Source organism: Typopeltis vanoorti, chromosome 7 (assembly GCF_054136105.1).
Source record: "Typopeltis vanoorti isolate ZY-2024b chromosome 7, IOZ_Tvanoo_1.0, whole genome shotgun sequence".
NCBI lineage: Eukaryota > Metazoa > Arthropoda > Arachnida > Uropygi > Thelyphonidae > Typopeltis > Typopeltis vanoorti.
This window is the reverse complement of record NC_143555.1, coordinates 30,748,733-30,772,239: the sequence shown is the minus strand read 5'-3', so window position 1 is coordinate 30,772,239 and position 23,507 is coordinate 30,748,733. Positions and strand designations below refer to the sequence as shown.

The window sequence follows — 23,507 nt, the reverse complement described above, 5'->3', positions numbered from 1 at the left end:
AACATCGTGTTACGATTCTGTTAGTGGGTAATGTGGTTGGATATAAATTGAAACCATTTGTGATATGGCACAGTGGGAATGCACGAGCCTTCAAAAACATTAGGAAGTATACTCTTCCAGTTCATTAGCGGAGATATAAAATTCGTGGATGACTCAAAAATTATTTGCGGATGCCGTAATCAACTGTTATGCTATTGTGTGAAAGAAAATGTAGAATTCAAAATTTTATTAATTCTAGATAATGCTCCAGGTCAGTCTTATATCGGTGATCTTCACCAAGTTCAAGGAAATGTTCTCCAAAGACTATTTCATTAATCCAACCGATGGCTCATGGAGTTTTAGTAGTGTTTAAGCTTTATTATCTAAGGAGAACTTTTTCACAAACTATTTCTGCTGATGAAGAAAACGACCAAACTCATGTAATTCTGGAAAGCATTCAATATTTATCATATTATTAAAAATATTGCTGTAGTTTGAGAAGTGATCTCTCAATGTATGAGTGGCATATGAAAAAGACATTAAAAAGTTTGAGCACGATTTTGGAAGTTTTGAAAAAAATGAAGACCTTTGTAAATTGGGTGAAGAAATTGTGGGCCTAGCAAACAATCTAATTCTCGAAGTGAATGGTGACGACAACTCATAGGAAGTGCCCCTGAAAAGTTGACCAACGAAGAATTGGTCGAACTGGAGGAACAACGTTTTGCAGAAGAGGAAGAAAAAGAGAAAACAAGGAGAGGTAGTTAAACAATTCACAGCGAAGAATCTTGCAGAAATATTCTCTATAGTTAGCGATGTTCTCAAAGTGGCTGAAGATATGGACCCCAATGTTGGACGCTACTTATTGGTAGAAAGGAAAGTACATGATGCGTTTGCTTGCTATAAACAAATTTATGATCAAACGAAGAGGAATAAGCAAAGCACATTGGGCATTTTCGTCAAAAAAAAAAAAAAAAAAAAAACAGAAAGGTTACACTAGAAGAGCCGCAGCCTGGTCCTTCACATAGGGAAGGTAATGATGTGATTTTGGAGGAAGATTAGAGTGATTATTCTTCTGTTTCATAGTGGCAGTAACACAGTACAGTTTTACAATAAAGTTTAAATGACAGCATACTTATGACTGTTAAGTCCCTAATCCCTATAACACTGTTGATTTAATGTATTGGCTTACATCCGAACCGACTTACGTCCTGGCTGATGGAACGGAACCCCGACGTAAGTCGAGGGATGACTGTATAGATAGATATACATATATAGATAGATTTAATTAGGACGTGATGACAGAACGGCAGAGCAGGCTCTCAGAGTATAGGAACTTTGGCTCATGTTGCTATCGCACAAAGTACGTGCCAGAGGACACAATGTGATTGTGAGGATTACAGAGGATAAGTTGATGAATAAAAGATTGAATAACAGCAGTGTAACTCTACTACAAGCCTGGATTGTATTAAGGAAGCCTGGCCTTATAGAAAAGAGATGAATGAGCAGTTAGTCGTTATTGTCGTACAAGTTATGGGTGCGGGGAGGCCACTCACTATCCTCCATCATGTGAAAGCTGCCTACTATGCTGAAAACCAAGACTTGATACGGCTGCTTCGGGAATAACGCCAAATCGTACCAAAATTTACATCTGCAACTGTCTTTTAAAGATATGTTGCGTCGGGAGATTTTAAAACACTCCTTTGGAGCCTTGCAGGGCACACTGGTGGCATGGAAGACTTATCAGAGAATGACGTTTCGAAATCCAAGGTCTGAAGTTGGATAGCTCAGGATATTGTTGGAACTAGGCCTCTTCTGGTCATACATGTGGGTCCGTAGTACAGTAATTATTGTTTTAGTGCTAAGTGAGAAAAATAAAATAAAACTAGTCTCCAGTAAATGGGGCGGTGGGATCATACCATTGATCTCCCACCGAAAGACGAACATTTTTACCCTCAGCGGGATTCGAATAGGCAACCTGTTGGTTATAGAGTTGATACAAAAAACCACTACGAACCGGGCAGACAAATGCATAAATGTAGGATTTTATTTTTAAATAAATGCATAGCACTACATATTTCTATCGTTTGCATTTCTGGAAATAAAGATCGCATGAGAAATTCCAATTTGTAGATAAGAATTTTTCGAATAGATACCAATGCTCCTTGAAATGAAGTTTTCAGTATTTCAAGTACTGTATACTCCATTCAAATTAAATTTGTGGAGCTGGGCATTTTAAAAATACAATGCACATCTTTTAGTAATATATATTACGTTTAAGGACTTGTGATGAGAAAAGGTAAAGTATTTGGTTTTCCAAGTTAGAAGAAAATCAGCCGGAGTTGACGGTTATACATTATTTTATTTCAGTTATTCTATAGGCACCATTATTCTCCCTAAGAAACTGAAGCCACTCTGCTGCAACGGATTATTTGACCCAACGGTAATAGTTGTTCGCTTATATTTGAGATTATCTACCCTCTTCGTTTTTACAAGCTGATAAAAAGAATAAAAGAAAACTGACTTTGAAATGAATATTTTATTGAACATAATAGGCACTTTAAATAATATATTTTTCGAAAACAAGAGTGGATATTAAACAATTTAAATATCACATTATATTAAAATTCCAGAGATAACACGTACATTAAAATGAACACTGTTTTAGCTAATAAGCGAATAGATTGAAAAAATATTTGCAAGATGAAGTACACTTAACTCAGTCTTAAGATTAAATAGATTTCTCTAATTTCATTAACAAAACTTCTGTAGCACTGATTGTATGAAGTCTTCCTATCACTTAATATGACACCCGTCGACCTCACAGTTATTACGTTACGTAATTCGAGGTGTAAAGACCTCGAAAAAAAATCTAATGCTATCTGAAACCTTAGAAGTTTTTCAAGCATTCCTAAAATCAACTAATAAATTTCATGTTTCATTTTCTAACAGATAAGAGCTGTAAAGCTAGTCATCAGAAAGTTAGGCTTAACGGTAAGAAGTGCTACATTTTAATTAATCTAAGAAATGAGAAGTGTTACATTTCATCTATCAAAGTGCAATTGGCATTCCTTTTTTGTAGCATATCTTATTTAACTGAAGATATCGCCAAAATTCCATTGGAATTTTGACGATATCTTTGATTTTTAATTTTTGATTTTCAATGATTTTTAATTTATCATAAGAAACTTTATTGCATTTTGAACAACGTACCACTACTATAAAACAAGGAATGGAGAAGGTAAAATTAGATACTTTACGCACAGTCGATCAAATAAAATATGATACTCAGAAGTGGAAAACATTAAAGTATGACAAAACTAATGGATAACATTCAATTCAGTTGGAAATTCTGTCATGGCAATGTGTACAAGGTGCGATTTAGGTAAAAAGGGCACACGGAATAAATCGTTTCAAAATTTTGATACTTAACTCCCAGATACTGAATATTCTTCAATGATTTGTTCCTAAATGAAAATAAAAAACGTGACAGGATTGGGATGTAAATTGGGAAGCTTACGAGGGATGTTTTTCAACTAAATGTCCACCCATAAAGGCTGAATGAAGGAATATCGAGAAAAAGTGGGCGAGATTTTTTTTTTTTTTTTTGAAATACTGATCCATACACAAAAAGTTAAACTTATAGCACATCAAGGCGTGTGTGGGAAAAAACTAGTGAGTAGTGGGAAAGAAGTTGGACATTCTTCTTGAGGAACTGGAGGTTGTTTAGGAGCGCTTCATGAGGAAGTCTGTTAAAGAGAAATGGATGGAATGAAAGAGGAATAGGAAACGCAGGTTCGGAGTGTTTGCAAACCATAAATAATGTTAGACAGTTTTTGTTTTAATAGGCCCGACAGAAAATGGAAAAATTATGGTTGCCAGGTCAGTAGAGCAATTACCGATAGAAAAGACGGAGCGAAACAGTGCTTCTAAGAGGTTGAAGAGAGTATGGGAAGGATCATCTATGAGCTGAATTGTTCTCCTCGTGATTACATCTAGAACTTTTAAGGAGATTCTAATACACCCCAAACAAGTGAACAGTATGCTAAAGATGCGAGATTTGATATTTGCAGATCGAAGCTGGGTTGTTGAAAAATAGTATTTTGATCAGAAGAGTGCTTTTCTTTAGAGGATGAGGAAGTTTGATATGATGTGTTTAAGCCAGAATGGGGGGAGGGGTGAGGGAATTTCAGTCCAAGTTGAGAGATTCGATTGTCTGGCGATGTGTATTGATAGTGAGCTCAGATCCCTTTTGCGATAAAAAAAGATAGTATTGCCTTTTCAATGGCACTGAAGGCAACCAATTTTACTCCTATCCATTGAAGGATAGTGTGGTGATCAGAGTTTAAGACACTAGTTGCAGTTGACCTTGAAGATTCGGGTGTCTGAGCGCCGAATGGTTTGTCAGATGAACAGGCTGAATGAAGAGTAATATCAGCAAAGCAGTGAATTGGATTCCTGGTGATTAAGAGTAGATGATTTATGTGTAGCAAAAAGAGAATAGGTGATGGAACAGAGCCATGAGATATTCCTGCATTGGTGACGAAATAGAAAAGTGGAAGTCATCCACCGCAATATGCAGTTAATGATCAGAGCAGGCCACCCGATTAGAAAGTGTTTCAGGTAGACTGAACAATAGCAACTTGCCCAGCAGGTCTTGATGCCAAGCATAAAGCCCTGGAAATATCAATATATGCAGAGCACGTCTCCTGTGGTGGGAGACGTGCCACGGATATAGATTGATGGAATCCATACCAGTCGTCGCTAATTAACTGATATATTTATATGTGGTGTGGAAGTCGGAGGACGATGACGTTTTCTATTATTTGGCAGAGGACGGAGGCGATTGGTCAGTAGTTAGGGAGTGTAGACGTATTTTGGAATAGGATGGATATATACATGCTTCCTGCGTTGGGATAAGTGCTAGCTGAGTGTAGATGATCGCGGAGACGACAAAGTGCAGTTAGTTGTCGAGCACATTTGAGTACAACTGGAGAGAGAGAGATGCCATCAGGACCAGAAAGCTTTAGTGTCTAGTTATTTATCATTGTAATAAAATTAAAATTTATTTTCCTCATTAAAATAACACATAATAACATGGAAATTAGCGTGCAAATCCAAGCTAATTTACAATCTAAAAAAGGAAGCCGAGAAAAATGTAAGTTGTTTTCCCTTAACTCCACGACCATCGTGCTTCTTGGTGTATTACCTTTAATGTAGAATCAGCAATGCAGTGACCGAGTGCATAATATAAGAATATTGCAGTTTAACATACTGTAGGGAGTGTGGTCAACAGATGAACTGGAACTATTGATCCATTAAAATCGTATAACAGTTCGCAGCCTGAAAAATATAAAATTTCAGATATATTATTATAGAGAAACTTAGTTTAATGAAAATTAGTACTAAATAATTTTATGCTTATAAAAGCAAGTTTTATATTATTTCTTTCTATTTTTAACAAAGGGTTTGGTGATAATTCATCGAAAACAATTAACCGAAAGACATTTTATCGAATGGCAATTCATCGATTGGAAATTCGTCACAAAAGAAATTGATAGAAAAAAATTGCCGATTAATTCTTTTCATAATTCATCGAAAGAGTAATTTTCTTGAGAAATATTGTTTACGATTTTGGTAACAATATCTAACGTCACCTGAGGTGCAGGAAGCATTAGCAGGTGATAATTGGGATTTAATTATCATTTGTAATATTTTAGAACAAAATTCTTTATCCGCTATTTCATTGTGTGAATGGTGATTTATCAGGGGAAAAAAGTTCCTTCCACCTACCTTTTCACAATATTAATGGTCGGATCAAAACTGACAAATTTTAATATAGATTTTAAATACAAAATTTCATTCAGAATTATTAACGACATTTCGAATCTTGAAATCGATATAACCTCTCATGTTTACTTAGGCTAAAAGACCACAGTAGAGATAATGTGCAGAAGAAATAAATAAATTCGACTTGGTTGGACAGCTTTTAGAAAGCACAGTGAATTCGCAAAGGAAACATTTCAATCTGCCTTAAAAGAAAAATATTCGACAGTCGTTTGCTGATGATGCTAAGACAGCATCATCAGCAAACGATACGCCTAACACGTACTTGCAGAATGATTTCGAGAGGCTTCAATTACGGGCATATGAAAATTGGCTATGAGTTCAATGCCAGTAAATGCACTCCGTGTGATGAGATTTCCAACGGCGTATTACATTGGTGGGGTCATTCCAGAATAAAACTGATCAGGCTAAGAATCTTTCAGTTTTGATAGACAGGACGTTGAAGTTCAGGGGTCATATAATCAAAGACTGCAGCTACTACTCAGGTAATAATTGTAACTCTGAAACGAACACTGACATGTAAGGAAGTCATATTTGCTTTTTTTTTTCACAAGGCTTTGATACGACCTCGTCTAGATCACTGAGCATATATCTGGTCTCCTGGTTTCCGAGGAAATGAAGCAAAGAGGAGTTACAAAACTGATGTCAGGATTATGAGGTGAGGGTATGTGGACTATAAATACTGATAAACAGGAGGAGGGTGATATTGAAACACTTAGAAACTTCTGAAGGATCATATGGGATAATGGCAGATATAATTGAACTTTGGGGAGAGGATATCCATGGAAGTTGAAAATGAATGCTTCAGGTAAAAGGTAAGGTTAGATTCCTCACACAGAACGGTGCATGTTGGTAATGGCTTCCCTCTGGAGGTTGCAAGTGCAGGTAGTGTGAATGAGTAAGAGAAGGTATGGCAGCCAGTGTCGGTGAGGTAATCTACCTCGCTCGCTGAGCGTCCCACTGCCTGGAAGTCACTGCTAATAATAATGCACTTCGAGTATTTAGGCCAGTTATGATCTGTTTCGTCATCAGAAATCATTAGCAAGTGTCTTCAATGAGCGATTTAGTCTTTTTCCTGGTGGTTTTTAATGAAGAATTCGTATCGGTTCATTCATTTTGCATTCTTTTAACATGTTCCTTTTTTTTTTCTATTAATGGTTCCTAATTTAATTATTTTCTATCCAAATTTCACCTCCAGATCGAAGTGTTGATAAAGCTAGCGTATTATAAACCTTTAATGGAGTGTCTTTGTATCAAACTAGGTTGAAGCACAAAGTTATTCGAACTTATTTTTAATATTTTTGCAAATGTCCGTGTTTGTGTAAAAATTTATGTAATACTTTATATAATAAGAATAACTTATGTACAAATTTGTACAAACGATGTACAAATTATATAATTTAGATTGCAATTTGTACAAATTGCAATCTAAATTATACATTTTAAACTTTTAAATGCAAATATCAATTAATAACAATCAATACCAAGATTCAAACACTCTCCGAAAGGTCAATTTTGCATTAAGAATATATACGGCAATTTCAGATAATCAATACAAGAATGTTGGCTATTCAATGCTTTGCTCATTTTACAAACTCAAATAAAATTAGGCAAAAATTCTATTGATTTCCCCTTCCTTCTTTATGGAAATTTTATTATTTTAAAGGCAAGCACTGAAAGCAACGATGACAAATAGTTCAGCAGTTTGAAAGGGATAGATTTATTTTTCATGGAAGTCACATATTTAAAGTAAACGGTTTATTTTTTCACTGATTCTGTCAAAATGAAATTCATCTTTATACTACTTAATAAAATAAAATAAAAAATGCAAAACCAAAAAAGTAAAAATATTGAAAAGATTTGATACAGGAAATTCCAAGTTAAACAGTTTAAGTTGAGTGGTCTCACGGTCGCACCTCCTTCACAGTTAATCCGACAAGTCTTACCTTAATGGGATTAATAGCCAAGTAAGCTAATTGCATGATAAAAGGCAGAAAACCGCCAGTGACATTATCCTTGTAAAATCAGCATTTCATCCGTTTTATTCGGCTGGATATCAAGAAAGGTTAGCATCTCCGAGGATGTTTACGTGGAAAATAACGTCACAATTATTCCAATAAAAACTGAAGTCATGTTCGGTAAGCAATTTTACTCCACGCGATGGCTTGCTTTTCCTTGTCTAATTCGTAATTTTTCGATGAACTGCCTTGCAACGGTTTTTAAGAATTGCTTTTTTGATAAGTTCGGTATATTGCATTTTCGGTGAATTGTCGCTCGATGGATTTTTAACGACGAATTTTCTGCATACCCCTATTGTATACAAACAGTTGTAAACGTATTTAGCACCTGTTATTCGATTCATGTGAATGAATAGAATTTAAAATTTCGTTTAATCAGTATTTACAAAGTAATAAAGTGATGGTAATCGTGAACAAGAATGCTTTCGTGTAAAATTTTACCTCTTTGTAAATTTTTAAACTTTGTAAACTGACAATTTATACCGAAATTGAGAAAACGGCAGAATAACCCATTAATGATTACGACAAGACTGGCTGTGATATTTAGATTACCTACCCATAAAAGTAGGACAGTTTTTAAACTCGCAATAGGTAATATCGTGTAAACCAAAAAAATTAGTTTTAAGAAAGCAAGTTCATTTATAACCAACTTAGTTAGTTCTTTATTGCATTATAAAATGAATTGAACATATTTAGCTAAAACGGTAATAGCAAGTTAAAATACTGAAATTCAATTCAGTTCGTTGCAAATGTGTATCGATAGAATAAGTGCATCAAACTACACATGAGCTTCTATAAAATTGTCACACACTAGTGCTACAATAAGCATTTATATACGCCATGTTCAGTCGAACCAAGATACACCCTCTGTTCAAAAAGAAACCGAACTTTTCGAATATAGAAGAAATTAGTGGCGCCACCTGTTGTATCTTTTTGTTATCGCAAGTGGCAACGTTCATTAGTGTTGTGTCAAGTCTTTATGACATTTGTTTCATTAGAAGCAGAGTTATAGTGCCAAGAGTGACAGTGTGTTTTCACGAACGGTCGGAAAATGAGTTTCAAACAGAGCTGCGATTGACTTTTGTGTTCAACTTGGTAAAAGTTTTACCGAAACGCATTAAAGGTTCATAAAGCATACAGTGATGAATGCTTATCCCGTACTCAACTTTACAAATGGTTTAAGCGATTTCAAAGTGGTCGTGAGACGCTTGAGGATGACGAAAAGCCGGACCGTCCAAAAACTGCACTGAGCGAAGTTAATACAAAAAGTGCGCGATTTCATCAAAGAAAACACGAAATCGTCCGTGAGATTGATTGAAGATGAATTGGGAATTCCAAAATCAACTGTGCACAACATTTTGACCGAGAGTTTGAACCGTCATAAATTGAATTCGCGATTTGTTCCCCACAAGTTGACCGACTACCAAAAAAATGTATCGAATTGAACATTGCAAGGACCTCATTAAAACCGCTTGTAAGGACTCAAACTTCCTTGAAACGATCGTTACTGGTGACGATTGCTTGGAGAAGTCAAAAGTAAAGACAATACTCATTTGTTTCTACGATTATTACAAGGGCATTATCCACAAAGAATTCGTTCTGCCTGGCCAAGCGGTCAATGGCGAGTTTTATCTCGAAGTTTTGAAGCGGTTGATAGCGATTGAAACGAATTCGTCGCGTACGGCATGAATATCGTGACGACCGACCGTTCGTCAAAACATACTGTCACTTTTGGCACTATAACTCGGCTTCTAATGAAACAAATATCATAAACAGTTGAAAAAACACTAATAAAGGTTGCCGCTTTCGACAACTAAAAGATAAAACAGGTGGCGCCACTTGTTTCTTCTATTTTCGAAAAGTTCGGTTTCTTTTTGGACAGACGGTGTACAAGTGATATTTTTATTGTAAAAGTGAACACATTTAAATCCTTTTAGATCGAATGAATTATCGCATAATGAAATAGCGACAACATTGCAATTAAGAACCTGCATCGTGCGGTAATAGGTGTCGAAAAGTTTCATGTTATGCAAAACCGCACTCTTTAAAACATTATAATATGCTATATTGCGTTCAAAACAGAAAATGAGTGTTGATGGAAAAAAGAAAAAAAAACGTATTTGCTTATTGCGAACTCACTTGACATACCAATTAATGCGCACAGAAAAATTAAAAGGAATTAAAATAAAACGAAAAACTAGCAAAATTTATTATTGTTGTTAAATGAATACGTTTTTATTTGGAAAAATTGTATTTAAACAATGTAGATCTTAGAGAGGGTTTTTCTTCATTTTCTCTGCGTTCATATTTTTGTAATATCCAATAGAATTTTGCGATGTTTGCCGAACTTTAATGCTTCGTTCAATGTTAGGATCGGAGTACATAAGAAAATCAGAAGCTCATGTAATGAGAATTCTTTTATAGTTGCTTATTATTGTACATGAAATGGTACTCGTATGTAATAAAAAAATATATTTTGTAGAGCGACCACAACTTTGCTGCACCATGCAGCACTAAAGCGTAAATCGCGCTGATTAGTAGAGTCGGCATATCGGGAATGCAGTACTGTACAATGTACCGTACTACCATTTTTGTTTTATTATTTTAATTATTAAAAATTAAAAACCGTGTTATAGCGGAACCCGCGCTATGCAAATTATTGCTGTATCGAAATCAGAAAATTTACTCGTGAAAAAATCCACACGTTTTCAGATTCTTTATCTCAACTGAATAACAGCTCAAAAACAAATTTAAAATTAAAATCAGCAATAAAATTACTATTCAGATATGCATAACTGAATAACACGGACATCGGTTGGCTTCTTAATGGCGAGCCTGCAGAACTAAAATATTTCACCTTTTGGGAACATTTTGAGCGAAGATAGCAAACTAAAGTTGGAAAGAGACAACAAAATAAACAAGGCTGGTATGCTGGGAATCTAGCTGAGTGAAGTTAGAAGAAATAAGAGAGAAATTAGACAAAGGAACTTAACATTATTTTTGTATTAAAGAGTGTGCAGCAAAAAAGGTAATTAAGGAGGTATTTTTTATGACTCCACCCACGAAAGATTATGCGCCGATAGTATATTAGTACCGTGTTAGGCCAAGGATATTACACAATCTGGAAACCCCTCTAGCGACCAAACATGGAACATTTTCAAACAACTTCAGGCTCTGTTAAGCTTGGCAGCGATCTCAGCACCGCCAGATTACTCTCTCCTTACAAACATCCACGACTTGGGCGGGATCCGAACCGCATCCTACTAGATGGAGAGCAGATACGCTAGGAACTCGATATAGATCAAGTTATCTAGAGATATGGCGAATGAAAAAGTCAGGAAAAGATTTTCTTATCTCGATAACCGGGTGGAATACACTTCCAGAGTGTTTGGTGATTGTAGTAACTCTCCGTATGGGATGCATAGAAGTAGTGAACTTCCAACGACTGAACAACTGTGGCTTAACCTGGTCTGATGTAATAATCAGCATCCTTCCATAAAAAGACACTCAAGTTTAAAAAATGAATAAAAAGATTGAAAACTTACGTGTTCCCTTTCTTTAAGAAATCCACAGCATCGTTTATCTTCTCCAGAGGCAGTGTATGAGTTATCAACTCATTTACCATCAGTTTCCCCTCCAAATACAAATCCACCAGATGAGGTGTGTCATCTCGAGTTTTCATACCTACAAGTAAGTCCGATGGTTAAACTGTAATCGTGAAATTGGACATACAAGGTGACATATCAATTTAGTATTTAAAAGAAAGGTGTTCGTTTATGAAAGAGCTGTCATTATCAGAAGTGAATTAAATTGTATAAATATAAAACCAGTCATTCAGAGTGGATCATTGCCAGCATTAAGGTAAATTAGTTCTTAATTTTAAAAACTAATTGAACTCTAACTTGAGAATTTCAATTCCCAGACAGGGAGATTAATTTTAACAACTAGCCAACCTTAATATCCTTCTCTCGAGATTAATGTTTGGTTAATAATAAATATTTTATCGCATTTCAGAATAGTTTTGTTATTGCAACTACAGTTACCATATGCAAGATCAGCTTTCAAATCATAGATTGCTGTGCCGTGAGAGGATTTTGGTCTTACTTCTGACAAATGAATTCTTCAAACCACCTGCCAGGGGCTAATGAATCCTTTAATAGTGTGAATAGAGAATATGTAGCCTGATGGGTAGAGTTCGTCTCATTTTAAATACAATAATACCAAGACAACACGGCAAAATTGAATTTTTAAATTCCAGGTCACTTTCAAAACTAAATTTCTAAGAAAACTGCTCATTATAATAGAAAGTTTATTATATTTAGAATCCCTCTTTTGTTGATTTCGTTGGCTTAGATTGTATAGTTGAGTGATTAAAACCTAAAAATAGAATGTGCATTAGAAAACAACATTACAACAGAAATAGCCAATTTATGTTTTTAGTAAAGCATACCTTGTTATATTCAAATGCACTTCTATGATTAACAATGGAAGGGTTCTAAACATAATGCCATTGACTACTAAATAAAGAGTAGCTTTATTCATGCTACGAATATCTATGCAAGCTTAATTATTGATACCATACACCCACAACTTTACTGGTTGCTTCAAATCTGGTCATAACATAATATTCTGAGAATCCATGAAACCTAAAAATAACGTGGAATGTCTTTTGCTCCCTCCCTAATCCGTTTCCAGCCACTCCATGGCTCGGAGGCCTATTTGACAAAGCACATTAGAGGTGGTAGTAGCAGTCATACAAAGAACTATCCACAAATATATAAGTAAACTGGATTAAGCTCTTAAAACGTATTCAGATTAGTTATGTTCTAATGTAATATTAGTCACTTACACGAAAGTATTCTAGAAAGCGAATGTTTATGTTTAAACGGAAACGCTTGTGTTTAACTTTTTCTCAGTATTGTATTCATTCCATTAAACGAAATTATGAATATTCTAGAAAAATTTTCCTTAAGAGTTTTCAGAAGTGCAATACCACAAATTTTACTATTTGTATCCCTCTGAATAATTCATTCAAACTAAGTAAGCAAATAGAAAACAAATTCAAGACATTTTTGCCATTTCACTCACAGAACTATATTTACAGCTAATATTCAGATGCATAAACAGTTGAGCAGATAGATAGATGGTAGTATTTTTAAGCACAAATGATTTAGGTAGTGACAAATACAATATGTGAGAGAACACGGAAGGACTGCTGGAAGAAGAAGAGAAAGACAAGTGAGTGGAAATTGCTAGTTGATTACCGAAATACGATAGTACAGTGTTCAGGAGGGTTATGGCAATAAATGATGCAACATGCAGATTATGTAGAATAAATTAGTTTTTAGATGTGTAGAGTGAGTTTGATAATAGAAAAGACTTTTATATGAGAAGGATGACCTGAACGTGAATGGACTTATTAAATGAGAAATAATGAAGAGAGTTAGGAAACTAGATCATCTTGGGAGGAACACTGAGAATTTTCAAGTCCAGCTAAAGCGCGCAACTTGTTAATGATACGAATTTCAAGGAGAATAGTTATGAATTTGAACTGTTGGACCTGTGCACTTTGGAACGGGTGTTGAGTGCGTTTGTAGATGGAACGAGAAACTTGCCCGACAGAGAAAAGCAGACTGCAAGATTTAAGTATACAAATAACCCAGAAATAAACTTAAGTCTATGCACAAATGCCACGAACATTAAGAACAAAGGAGTTGAGTATGTTGCTTTCAGTGAATATACGCTGTGACCTAAGATTGTTCCATTGGTGAAATCCGACTGTCCGAGTCAGATTTAGTGTAACTGGAATCGAGTGTGAAGGGTGTAGTACTTTTAAGGAAGGGCAGATGAGATAAGAGGGAGGGTATTACCAATATGAGATCATTTAGAAACTCATGAAAACAATGTTAGTAATAATGTTCCATTTGGCAATGAGTTTGAGGCTATCTGGTGTGAAGTGGAGACGAAATAAATACGCGGGGTGTTGATATAGACCCCAGATGTTCAGTTGCTGGGGATGAAGAAATAGATCGCGAAATCGCCCTGTTAGATAAACGGGTGATTATTATGGGTGACTCATTACATTCATTGAGTAGTAGAGAAAAATAATTAGAAATGGGAGAAAAAAAATCTCGTACCGACCTAGCGAAGTATATTAAGCTTTCAGTTAGGATAGACTACATTCTGAACTACTAAGATGGAAATTATGACCACTTCAGAAGAGTATGCTATCTTTGATCCCGTGGCATCAGTTACGGTGCTGAAAGGAATGAATAACAACAGTGCATGGGAAGCTTCGAAAATATGCTTAAATAATGCGGTATTTGAATGCGTCTAAGGGTGAGAGTGAAGTAGATGTGCCACATTATTAAGCAAGAAATCTATAAGAAGAGAATTACGTGGAAAGAGTATCCGAGAACCAGAGTTGGAAGAGTTATGAAATACATAAAGCGCTGATCAGAAAGTTATTAGTACATTGCATGGAAGGTTAAGTCAGAATATGAAAAGAAATTGGCTGTGCAAAAGTATTTCATCGTTATGCCTCCATTAAAAGGGGAAAAATGAACGTAGAAGAATAACTTCAGTGAAAGTAGATGGTACCTTTGTGTTAGAAGCAAATGCGATTGTTCGTATAATGGGTGCGCAGTTCGCTAAGATATATCAACCAAGTGTATGCAATTTGGTGAAAGGGTTAACAGTACACTGGATTAAGAGATGCATGAGAAGGGTTTAGATCTTTTCGTCTACCTTGATCAAAATTGGCATAGATGGGGTATTAGCACGTAAGCTAAAGGAATATTTATATGCATTTATAGATGCCAAAGGAACAGTCAGCCGCATTGGCTTGGCCCTCAACATATTTGAATAGTTTTTGATGCTTGGCTCAGGGAAGATCTCACTGTAATGGAAAGAATGTATGATAATCCCATTGCATAAGGGTGGTGCACAGGCTACTGTTCAACTGTCGACCAATCATCTCTGAAGTAAATGTAAAGATTCTGCACACAGAAACGAAATATCAGACAAGTCGTGCTTTGCAAGGAACAGCAGACGTTTAATAAAGGAGATCATGTCAGAGTAATTTGTTTATATTTTATATCATGGCTCAGTTGGATAAAGAGAATGGATATGGTCCGATGATGTTCGTCTATGAAGGCATTTAATAAAATAACGCATGAAAAGCTGTTGTTGCATAAACTGAAGATTATATGATTGGAATATAAACCAATGATGTGAATATGTGGGTGGTGCGGAACAAGTATCAGAAAGTGATATTTGGAGGGGCGGTAAATCTGCCAGATTTACTGCCCCTCCAATATATCACTTTCAATAACAATCAATATTATTAATATACACAGTAGATTGAACAGTGGTCCAAGGATCGATTCTTAGGACATAGGCTAGGCAACATGGGATGATACTGATATACAACACTTAGTAGAATGATTTGAATAAGCTGGCAATTTGTCCTACTGATGATGGCTATCAAGTTGGTAAGTGAAAATTTATGAACTCTGTTGTGATATTCAACGGAATATTATATCGGTAAGATTTTGCTTGGGGTAACTGACGTAACTCGGGATCTGGAAGTTATGGTGGAGAGGAATTTGAAAGATCAAAAATCATCAAATTCCTGATATGTACCCTTAAGGGGTGCACAGGATCTGATAGTACTGCATGAAAAACTTACACCACTTCCAACTTCCTATCTACAATTTTCCTCCAAATCAATCTGTTACCTGTCAAAACTTCAACATTATCAAATCTTCTAAGGCACATTTTACCGTACCAATCCACCTGTATCTTGGTCTTCCTCTGGATCTTTTTCTTGCCAACCTGGCAGAGAACACCTGTTTTGCTAATCGTTCCACGCCCATTCTGTTTAAGTGACCATACCACCTGAGATTAGTTCTGCTAACACATTCCTGGATGCTGACAACGTCAATTTCTTTCCTAATATCCTTGTTTTTAATATGATATTACCATTGATGCCATCTGTTCACGCCTATAATCTTTCTCAGGACTCTCATATCTGCGGTCTCTAGTCTGGTCAAGTGTTTTATTTCTAACCCATCTCTCAGATCCATAAGTTAAAATTGGTTTGAACACTCTTGTATACAGCTAATTTAGTGTTTTGACTAATTACTCTCTTATTCCATATGAATTTATTCAATTGACTTCCCACCATACCAGCTTTGCTGATTCTGTTGTCTATTTCTATATTGAATTTACCATCTTCACTAAAAATCGTGCCTAAGTAGCTGAAATGTTTTACTTGTTCCACAGGTTCTCCATTTACAACACAGTTGATATTTTCAATGCTTCTGCCTATCTTCATTGTCATTGTACCAAATACAGATCTCTTCAGCTGCATTTCCACATTTCAGACTTTTGATCGCTTTTTCTACTTCAAGCATGGATATGTATTTCTGTGTGCATGTCTGTCGAGTGTTTTTTTACTACTGTGTAAAAAACACTCGACAGACATTTAGCAATTTATTTATTTAGCAATTTTTCGAATAATTACTCCATACATCAAGGATATCTTTTTCTCCTGTTTTCGTGTCACCTTTATCATCTCTAACTCCTTTTACAGCACTCTTTCCTTCATTTCAGAACTTTTTCAACATCCCCAGGAACATTTTGCCACCTTCTTGATATTTAATTTCTATGTTCTTACCAAAGCCTTCCCATGACTTTTATTTAGCTAGTTTTACACAGTGTTTAGCTTTCGTACATTTCTCTGTGTATTCCCTGAGAGCACGAGCTCACTTATTTGCCAGGAACTTTTTATATGCATTCTTTCCCTTGAATGCCTTTTTAACTTCCAGTGTCCACTATGGAGTTCTGATTTTTCTGTCCTTGAGGACAACATGCTTCTCTGGCTGAATCAATTAATGTTTTCTTCAGGATTTGCCACTGAAGGTTTGGTTCCTGTTCTCAAACTCTTTCATTTTTTCTTCAATAATCTTTGTGTATTTTAGTGTACAGTTCACATCTGAGAGCTGCTCAACTTTTATTCGCTTTAAAAGTTTCTTACATGTTATTCTCTTCAATATGAAATTCAATTTTATCCTGCTCAAGACTAAATAGTGATCACTTCCAATTTCAAATCCTCTGTACACTCTGGTGTCCTGCACCAGGGAGAAAACATCACTATCAACAATAACATAGTCAATGAGACTTTTCTTATTCCTAGCCTCTTCTCTCCATGTGAATTTGTGCACATTTTTATGTTGGAACATGGTGTTAGTAATAACCAGTCCATGTCCTGAGCAGAAATCCAACAAGTATTTGGCATTATTATTAGCTTTGCTCTTTTCTCCATATTTTGCCAAAATATTTTTGTATGTCTGACAATCATTTCCCACTTTGCTATTTAGATCCCCAACAAGGACCAACTTTTCCTTTTTCATTCTGTCACAGTTGCTTTCTCTAAAAGCTTCAAAACATTCCTCCACTTCTGCCTTAGTAGAACCTTCTGTGGGACCATAGGCACAAATAAGTCTCATTGTACAGTTCCCCATTCTGATATTTGCCCACATCACTCTACTTGATATTGCTTAGCCTCGTATTTTTTGTTCAATACTATAGATACACCTTATTTTCCCTGATTGTCGTTGCCTGAATATAACATTTTGTATTTATTGATGAAAAAGATCTCACCAGTTTCTGTTTTGTTTTTTGTTTCAGTCACCCCTATTATGTCGATCTGGTACTTATCAAGTTCTTTGTCATTCGTATGTTGATAGTACCGATCTTGAACTCTGGTGACGCGTTAGGATGTCTTTTAGGATTTTGAGATCAAAAATAACACAGCAGAAATTGCAAATACAGTGCAGAGGATAAGTGTGATGTTGAAAAGAACATTGAAATGTAATGATAAGGAAGTCATTTTGCCTGTTTAAAATGCCTTGATACGGCGCCACCTGAACTACTGCACTGATTTGGTCTCGGTTCTCAGGGGAAAAAGAAGCTGCAAAACGGCTGCAAAGATGAGTTATGAAAATGAAATCGGTACATTACAGGAACAGAATGAGAGTACGTGGACCTGCAGGCCCTGGTAGATAGATAAATGTGGAGTGATGTAATAGAAGTCTACAAACGTCTGAAAGGATGGTACAGAATATTGGTTGATGACATTTTTCGCTATATGAAAGGTGGGGAGAGGACCGACCCTCTAAAGTGGCAATACATGGAAGTTAAATGGCATGACGGCTGATGTGGGCGTGAATCGACTCCTTCGGAGAGTCCTTGACTCAATGGAAATCTGATAATAATAGCAAGGCAGCATTCTTTTTTGCAATCTTCATCCTACAACGATGAGAAACAATAGGAGATTACTAATATTTGATACAGATTGATAACCGCAGTTGTGACAATTCTAAATTGACTACTGTATAAAAGATGGCATTGCATTACCTCCAATAATACTTCCTTTCCATACCCGACCCATCATCACATCCATTGGAGTGGCCGATAGTTTTTGACCCTCTTCTGCTAATCCTAGAATTATGGATTCTCCTCCACCTTTATGACAAGCTTGGAAAGCAGAGTTCTAAAACGCCAAAATAATATGGGTAAATGTTAGCGCAAAATATTTACAATTCATTTTTCTATTTCTAAATTACCATAATACTTCGTTTTATAAAATAACTTATGAGATATTCGTCATTTTATATAAAATTAAAATCGTATGTCTCCTCCAGATAAATACAAACAATAACCTTTCCATAATTGTCGAATATTGTTCAAGTGACTTGTTGGTTCATGGCTACATATACTGCGATTAGAAATAATGTATTGATTTAAGCAGAGATGATAATTTTCTCCTGATAGATGAAAGGAGAGAAGAAGTATCAACAAAGGGTTGAAATTGTAAGGTGGGCGGCTGGTGATGAAAAAAAAGCGACACAATGGATGTTATTATTATAGCTGGAAAGCGAAGCAAGTCAAATTTGGGCTGAGAAAGAGAACAGCAAATAAGGCAAAAAACAATTCCATAAGTAATTTGAAATAACGTGCAAGAATCCTAATGGAATTTGTGTATATGATTTTTTTTTTTGAAATTTTGTTTTACAAAATCAGTGTAATTAGGAAAGTAAACCAGGAATTTAAAAATTGACTTTTTTTTTTTTTAGGTTAGACCGAAGCAAGAACCAAGACTATTTAAACAAATGCAATTATGTCTGTCAACTGCATGTTTTCTCTGGATGGACTTGCAAAGTTGAAGTGACACGAAAAGCACGTCATCGCATATTATGAGACCGAATCACATGGGAGAAAGAACTGTGAAGAGCATGAACTGATCACTCCATACTCCATGCAGTGGCAGCTCGTGGCTTGAAATCGTGAGGGTGCTGCAACTTTCGAAACATACATACACACTGTAAGTACAGTGTATACGTGTTTGGTTAAAATATCAAAATTATGGTTTTGATTGTATACTTTAATTGTATTGTCCAAATATTTAAAGAGACGGAGTAAACACGATAAGCACAACGAACACTCTACTACTGGCGCAAGCCGTATATAAACAACAGTGGAACTGCGCGACGGACAGTGCCGCATTACGCTAATAGTTCGCGTCTTACTATTATGTGTACATGCTTGCGCATGTAACAATATGACACTGTGGAAAACGCAGTGCTGCTAGCGTCCTTCGCTCTCTCCTAAGTGCTACGAGATGGATTTTTATTATTTTTTTTACACAAAATAAGAGAATTGTATAGGATTGTTGATGATAAAATTAAATATTACAAGAAAATATAAATAAATTAATAAATATATTTATATATCGAGAAAAATTGGGTTCCCGCAGTTCCGCAGTACCTCTGCACGAGCCGCCCCTGTCCATGGATAGCCAGAATGCATTGTGGGATCCTTTCTGGATGTCATTATGCCTACCGCACTTTTCCCTAAATTCACTCGAAATCAATTATATCGCAACTAATCTACGTGATTTGACTCGGGCAGCGTTTCCGTGACCCGCTAAAGTAATTTAGAATTCAATACTTTCTAAAGTACTTTGCATTCTGAGGCGGCGAGATCGACTCAAAGGGTCCTGAGGTCTCAAAGTATTGAAGGAAAAATAAACGAACAAATGAATTTGTAAATTTACCATTGCATTAATATTTCCAACGGATACAAACGTGTAATCCAGTCCTCCATCCGTCATTTCAATCAAAACATCCTCTATTGGTTTATTGTAATCTTTGGGATTAACGCATTCAGTGCATCCAAACGTTTTAGCTACAGAAAAAAAAGAAAAGAAAAAATATTACCAATTGGAAATGTACTCATATGAAAAGGCGAATAAAAAAAAAATAAATTTCAAAAAAAAATTCCACAAGAAAAAAATAAAATCGTTTTCTGTGAAAGTAATACTCGCTTAATGTTTTCTAGTGAAAACTTTTATTTTAAATTGTCATTAGAAATTTTATTTTCATTTTAAAATGATTTAATTTAAAAAATATATGTACGAAGGTTGTGCTGATAAATTTTCAGTCGTCTATTTCGTTAAGTAGTTGGATGATTACTCGAAAGAGGGCGACACAAGACTAGCCCGTTTTCATTCTCTTACGCAGAAGTTCCAAAAAACTCTGGGACATTTAACGAACGTAAATGCAAAAACTTCGTGATTCGAGTTTGAATCTTCCATACCGAAGCATTGGAAAAGCAGTTCAAATCCCGACTAGTATGCAAGGTACCTTTATAATGACCCATTTGAAAGCAAGAATCAGGTTTCATACGTAGGTGGAAGGATTTTCCTCACTGAAACTTTTGTTTTTCATCCACAGTCAAATTAGACAGCGAACGGGAAAAAACTGTTGATATAACATGCAGTCCCCAAGGTCATAGTTGCCTCGGCGATAACTGACATCAATTCATTATTATTGTATGCCGCCATTGCAACAAACAAATGCACGGTTGCTTCAGTGATCTGAGCTACACGTACATGTGTGTGATAAAGTTGATTAAAAGTTTACTCCTTAAAGCAACATTAGAAAGATACGACATCTTTAGAAATTATTTCTGTATGAGTTTTTTATAAATAGGAAGAAGTACTGAGAACGTTCGGGAAACAAGTTGATGGATGATTGTCTGGAAATGTGACGAAATCAATAGATGGTGACAGGTTTATTAGGGTAGTACACAACAAATCATATGCAAACTTCAATAAGTGATTTTTCTAAGAGGGTCACCAAACCACTGTCTGTAGCTGCATCTAATTTCAACATCACATTACACAATATCCTCAACTTTGGACTCCAACGAACTCATTCCTGGATCCCTTGCTTATGGTATGTCTCCTCATTGTACGTGAATTTCTATCTTATGGTTTATTTCTTTTTGTAGCGTAGTGGCAGGCCGCCCTTACGCTGATTAGACGCAGTCGAGCTCCGAGTCAATATAAAATATGATAAAATTTTGAAAGATTTTTCCGAGCAAAAAAAGAACTATTTCATTGAAAAAATATCAGTTAGTCAATATATTCAATTTATCAATATTGTTTAATAGATATATTCCTGTCTATCAACTGCAAAAGTGATCCCAATTGGGCCTGCATATGCTTCAACCCGGGACTGTCTGTTGAAGTGCATGGATTTAAATACGCTGTCTCATTTGCAATAAAAAGCAGCCATTTCTAATAAAGATGACTTGACATTGTGTATGCATCTTCTGTATGAAGTAAGGAGTCTGTGCATGGCAATGTCAAGTTATCTTTATCAGATAACTATCAGAATACCTCTGCCAGCCACAAAGTTCCGAGGTTTGTTTCGGGTGTCCCGCATGTTTGAATTCGAAATCATTAAGACAATTTACAACAAGATGAAATGTATCTTGCTGTAAACTGTTCTACAGTATAAAAACATTGCAATACCTCCCAGTTCGCTTGGACTTATATTCTTAAAACTCTTTTGCTCCTCTTTCACTGTTAACTTACAATACATACCAAGTTCAAACTTATCTGAGTTGATATCCACACCAATAACTCTCTTGGCTCTGCTTGCTCTGCATCCCATTGCTACAGCCAATCCAACTCCTCCTAAACCCCAAATAGCGCAGCTGGAATTTTGTTCTACTTGGGCAAATTTTACAGCAGCCCCGTATCCTGTAGGGATGCAACAGCCTATCAAACAGATCTTGTCAAGTGGAGCTCTAGGATTCACCTAAAAATTTTTAAAAAATTCAGATTATTAATTTTAATATTTTTTTATAGCAGATTTCGTACCATATAAAATTCTTGTATTTGTAGTAAAAGATATTATGAATGCATGGCATTAGGAAATGTTTTAACAAATAAGTATTTGAATTTATTATACATATATAAAAAATATAAATAATTGACAATGTTTCTACCTACAATAACTATTAGAAAAAAATGATTAGTTTTATTTCACACGTGGAATTAAAATTATTTCCGGAATCATGTGATTTCTCGAAATTGAGGAAAAGCAAAATAAGACTATTTCTTACAATACTTTACACTTTTCAATTCGTTCTTGGGCGAAATAATCCTCCTTGTATTAATTTCTTAATTAACATACATCATTGCCTCGAATGTCTAAAATAGATTATTATTCTAAAAACCACCATGGAGTCAAAGACTGATCGTGGGAGGTCCACTGTTATACACACAGTTTATCATACTGTCCCTTAAATATATTCGCTGTCTCTGCACACACCACACTCTCGGGCAAAGCATTCCAATCACCCACCACTCTCCATGCAAAAAACCTGCTCTTCACTCCCTTGCTCGCACCCTCCTTATACAGCTTCCAGGAATGACCTCTTGTTCTCCTGCTATCCTCACTCATTCTGTGCAAAACCTCCCCGACATTAATCTGGTAATAACCTCTTAACAGCTTATATGTCTCAATCATATCTCCCTCCTCCTCCTATCCACCAATTTCTGCAAATTGCATTTTGTCAATCTGTCTTCATACTCTACATTCCAGAGACCAGAAACCACCTTAGTCAATCACCTCTGAACTTTTCCCAACGCAATTTCATCTTTTTGAAAACCAGGTGACCAGATCTATGCACAGTAATCCATATGTGACCTGATCAAAGCCTTATACAAAAGGAACCATAACATCCTTACTTCTACAAGTCAATGTCCTCTGCATCATTCCCATTATCCGCTGTGTTGTCTTCACTATTTTAGTAATATGTCCCCGAAATTTTAGGTCCTTGTCCACAATCACTACCAGATCTCTCATTTCCTCTACCTCTTCCAAGATATCTGCACAGATTGTGTACTTTACATCCCATCTCTGCTTCCCAAATTTCAAAACCTTACACTTTGAAACATTGAATTGATACCCCCACTTATTTACCCATTCAGTCAGTGTATTCAAGTCCTCTTGCAAAGCTACAGCATCCACACTACTCCTGATAGCTCTCCCCAACTTTGCATCATCTGCAAACAACTGCACATCACCATTCAGACCTCTACAGATATCATTTATATACAAATTAAACAGCAATGGACCCAAAACAAACCCTTGAGGTATACCACTAGTAACGTTCCTCTTCTGGGATATCGCTCCTCCATAGACAACTCGCTGATACCTATGAGACACACAATCTTCAATCCAGTGAACCAATCTACTGTTCAGCCCCCATCTGTTCCAGTTTAATTACCAGCTTGTCGTGTGG

The 23,507-nt window shown here is 35.8% G+C and overlaps 1 protein-coding gene across 1 annotated transcript in view; it reads right to left on the bottom strand.

Annotated features, from left to right (window-relative positions):
• Positions 1 to 2,533: 2,533 nt before the first annotated feature.
• The window catches only part of LOC150104552 (alcohol dehydrogenase class-3-like), a 60,261-nt gene continuing 39,287 nt past the window's right edge, over positions 2,534 to 23,507 (bottom strand). The window contains exons 7-11 of the mRNA XM_090395579.1: positions 21,799 to 22,015; positions 19,963 to 20,093; positions 18,264 to 18,399; positions 11,387 to 11,525; positions 2,534 to 5,319 (exon numbers count right to left, since the gene is read on the bottom strand). Coding sequence (XP_090251705.1) covers positions 5,295 to 5,319; positions 11,387 to 11,525; positions 18,264 to 18,399; positions 19,963 to 20,093; positions 21,799 to 22,015 — 648 coding nt within the window. The 3' untranslated portion in view covers positions 2,534 to 5,294. The remainder of the gene's footprint in view (positions 5,320 to 11,386; positions 11,526 to 18,263; positions 18,400 to 19,962; positions 20,094 to 21,798; positions 22,016 to 23,507) is intronic.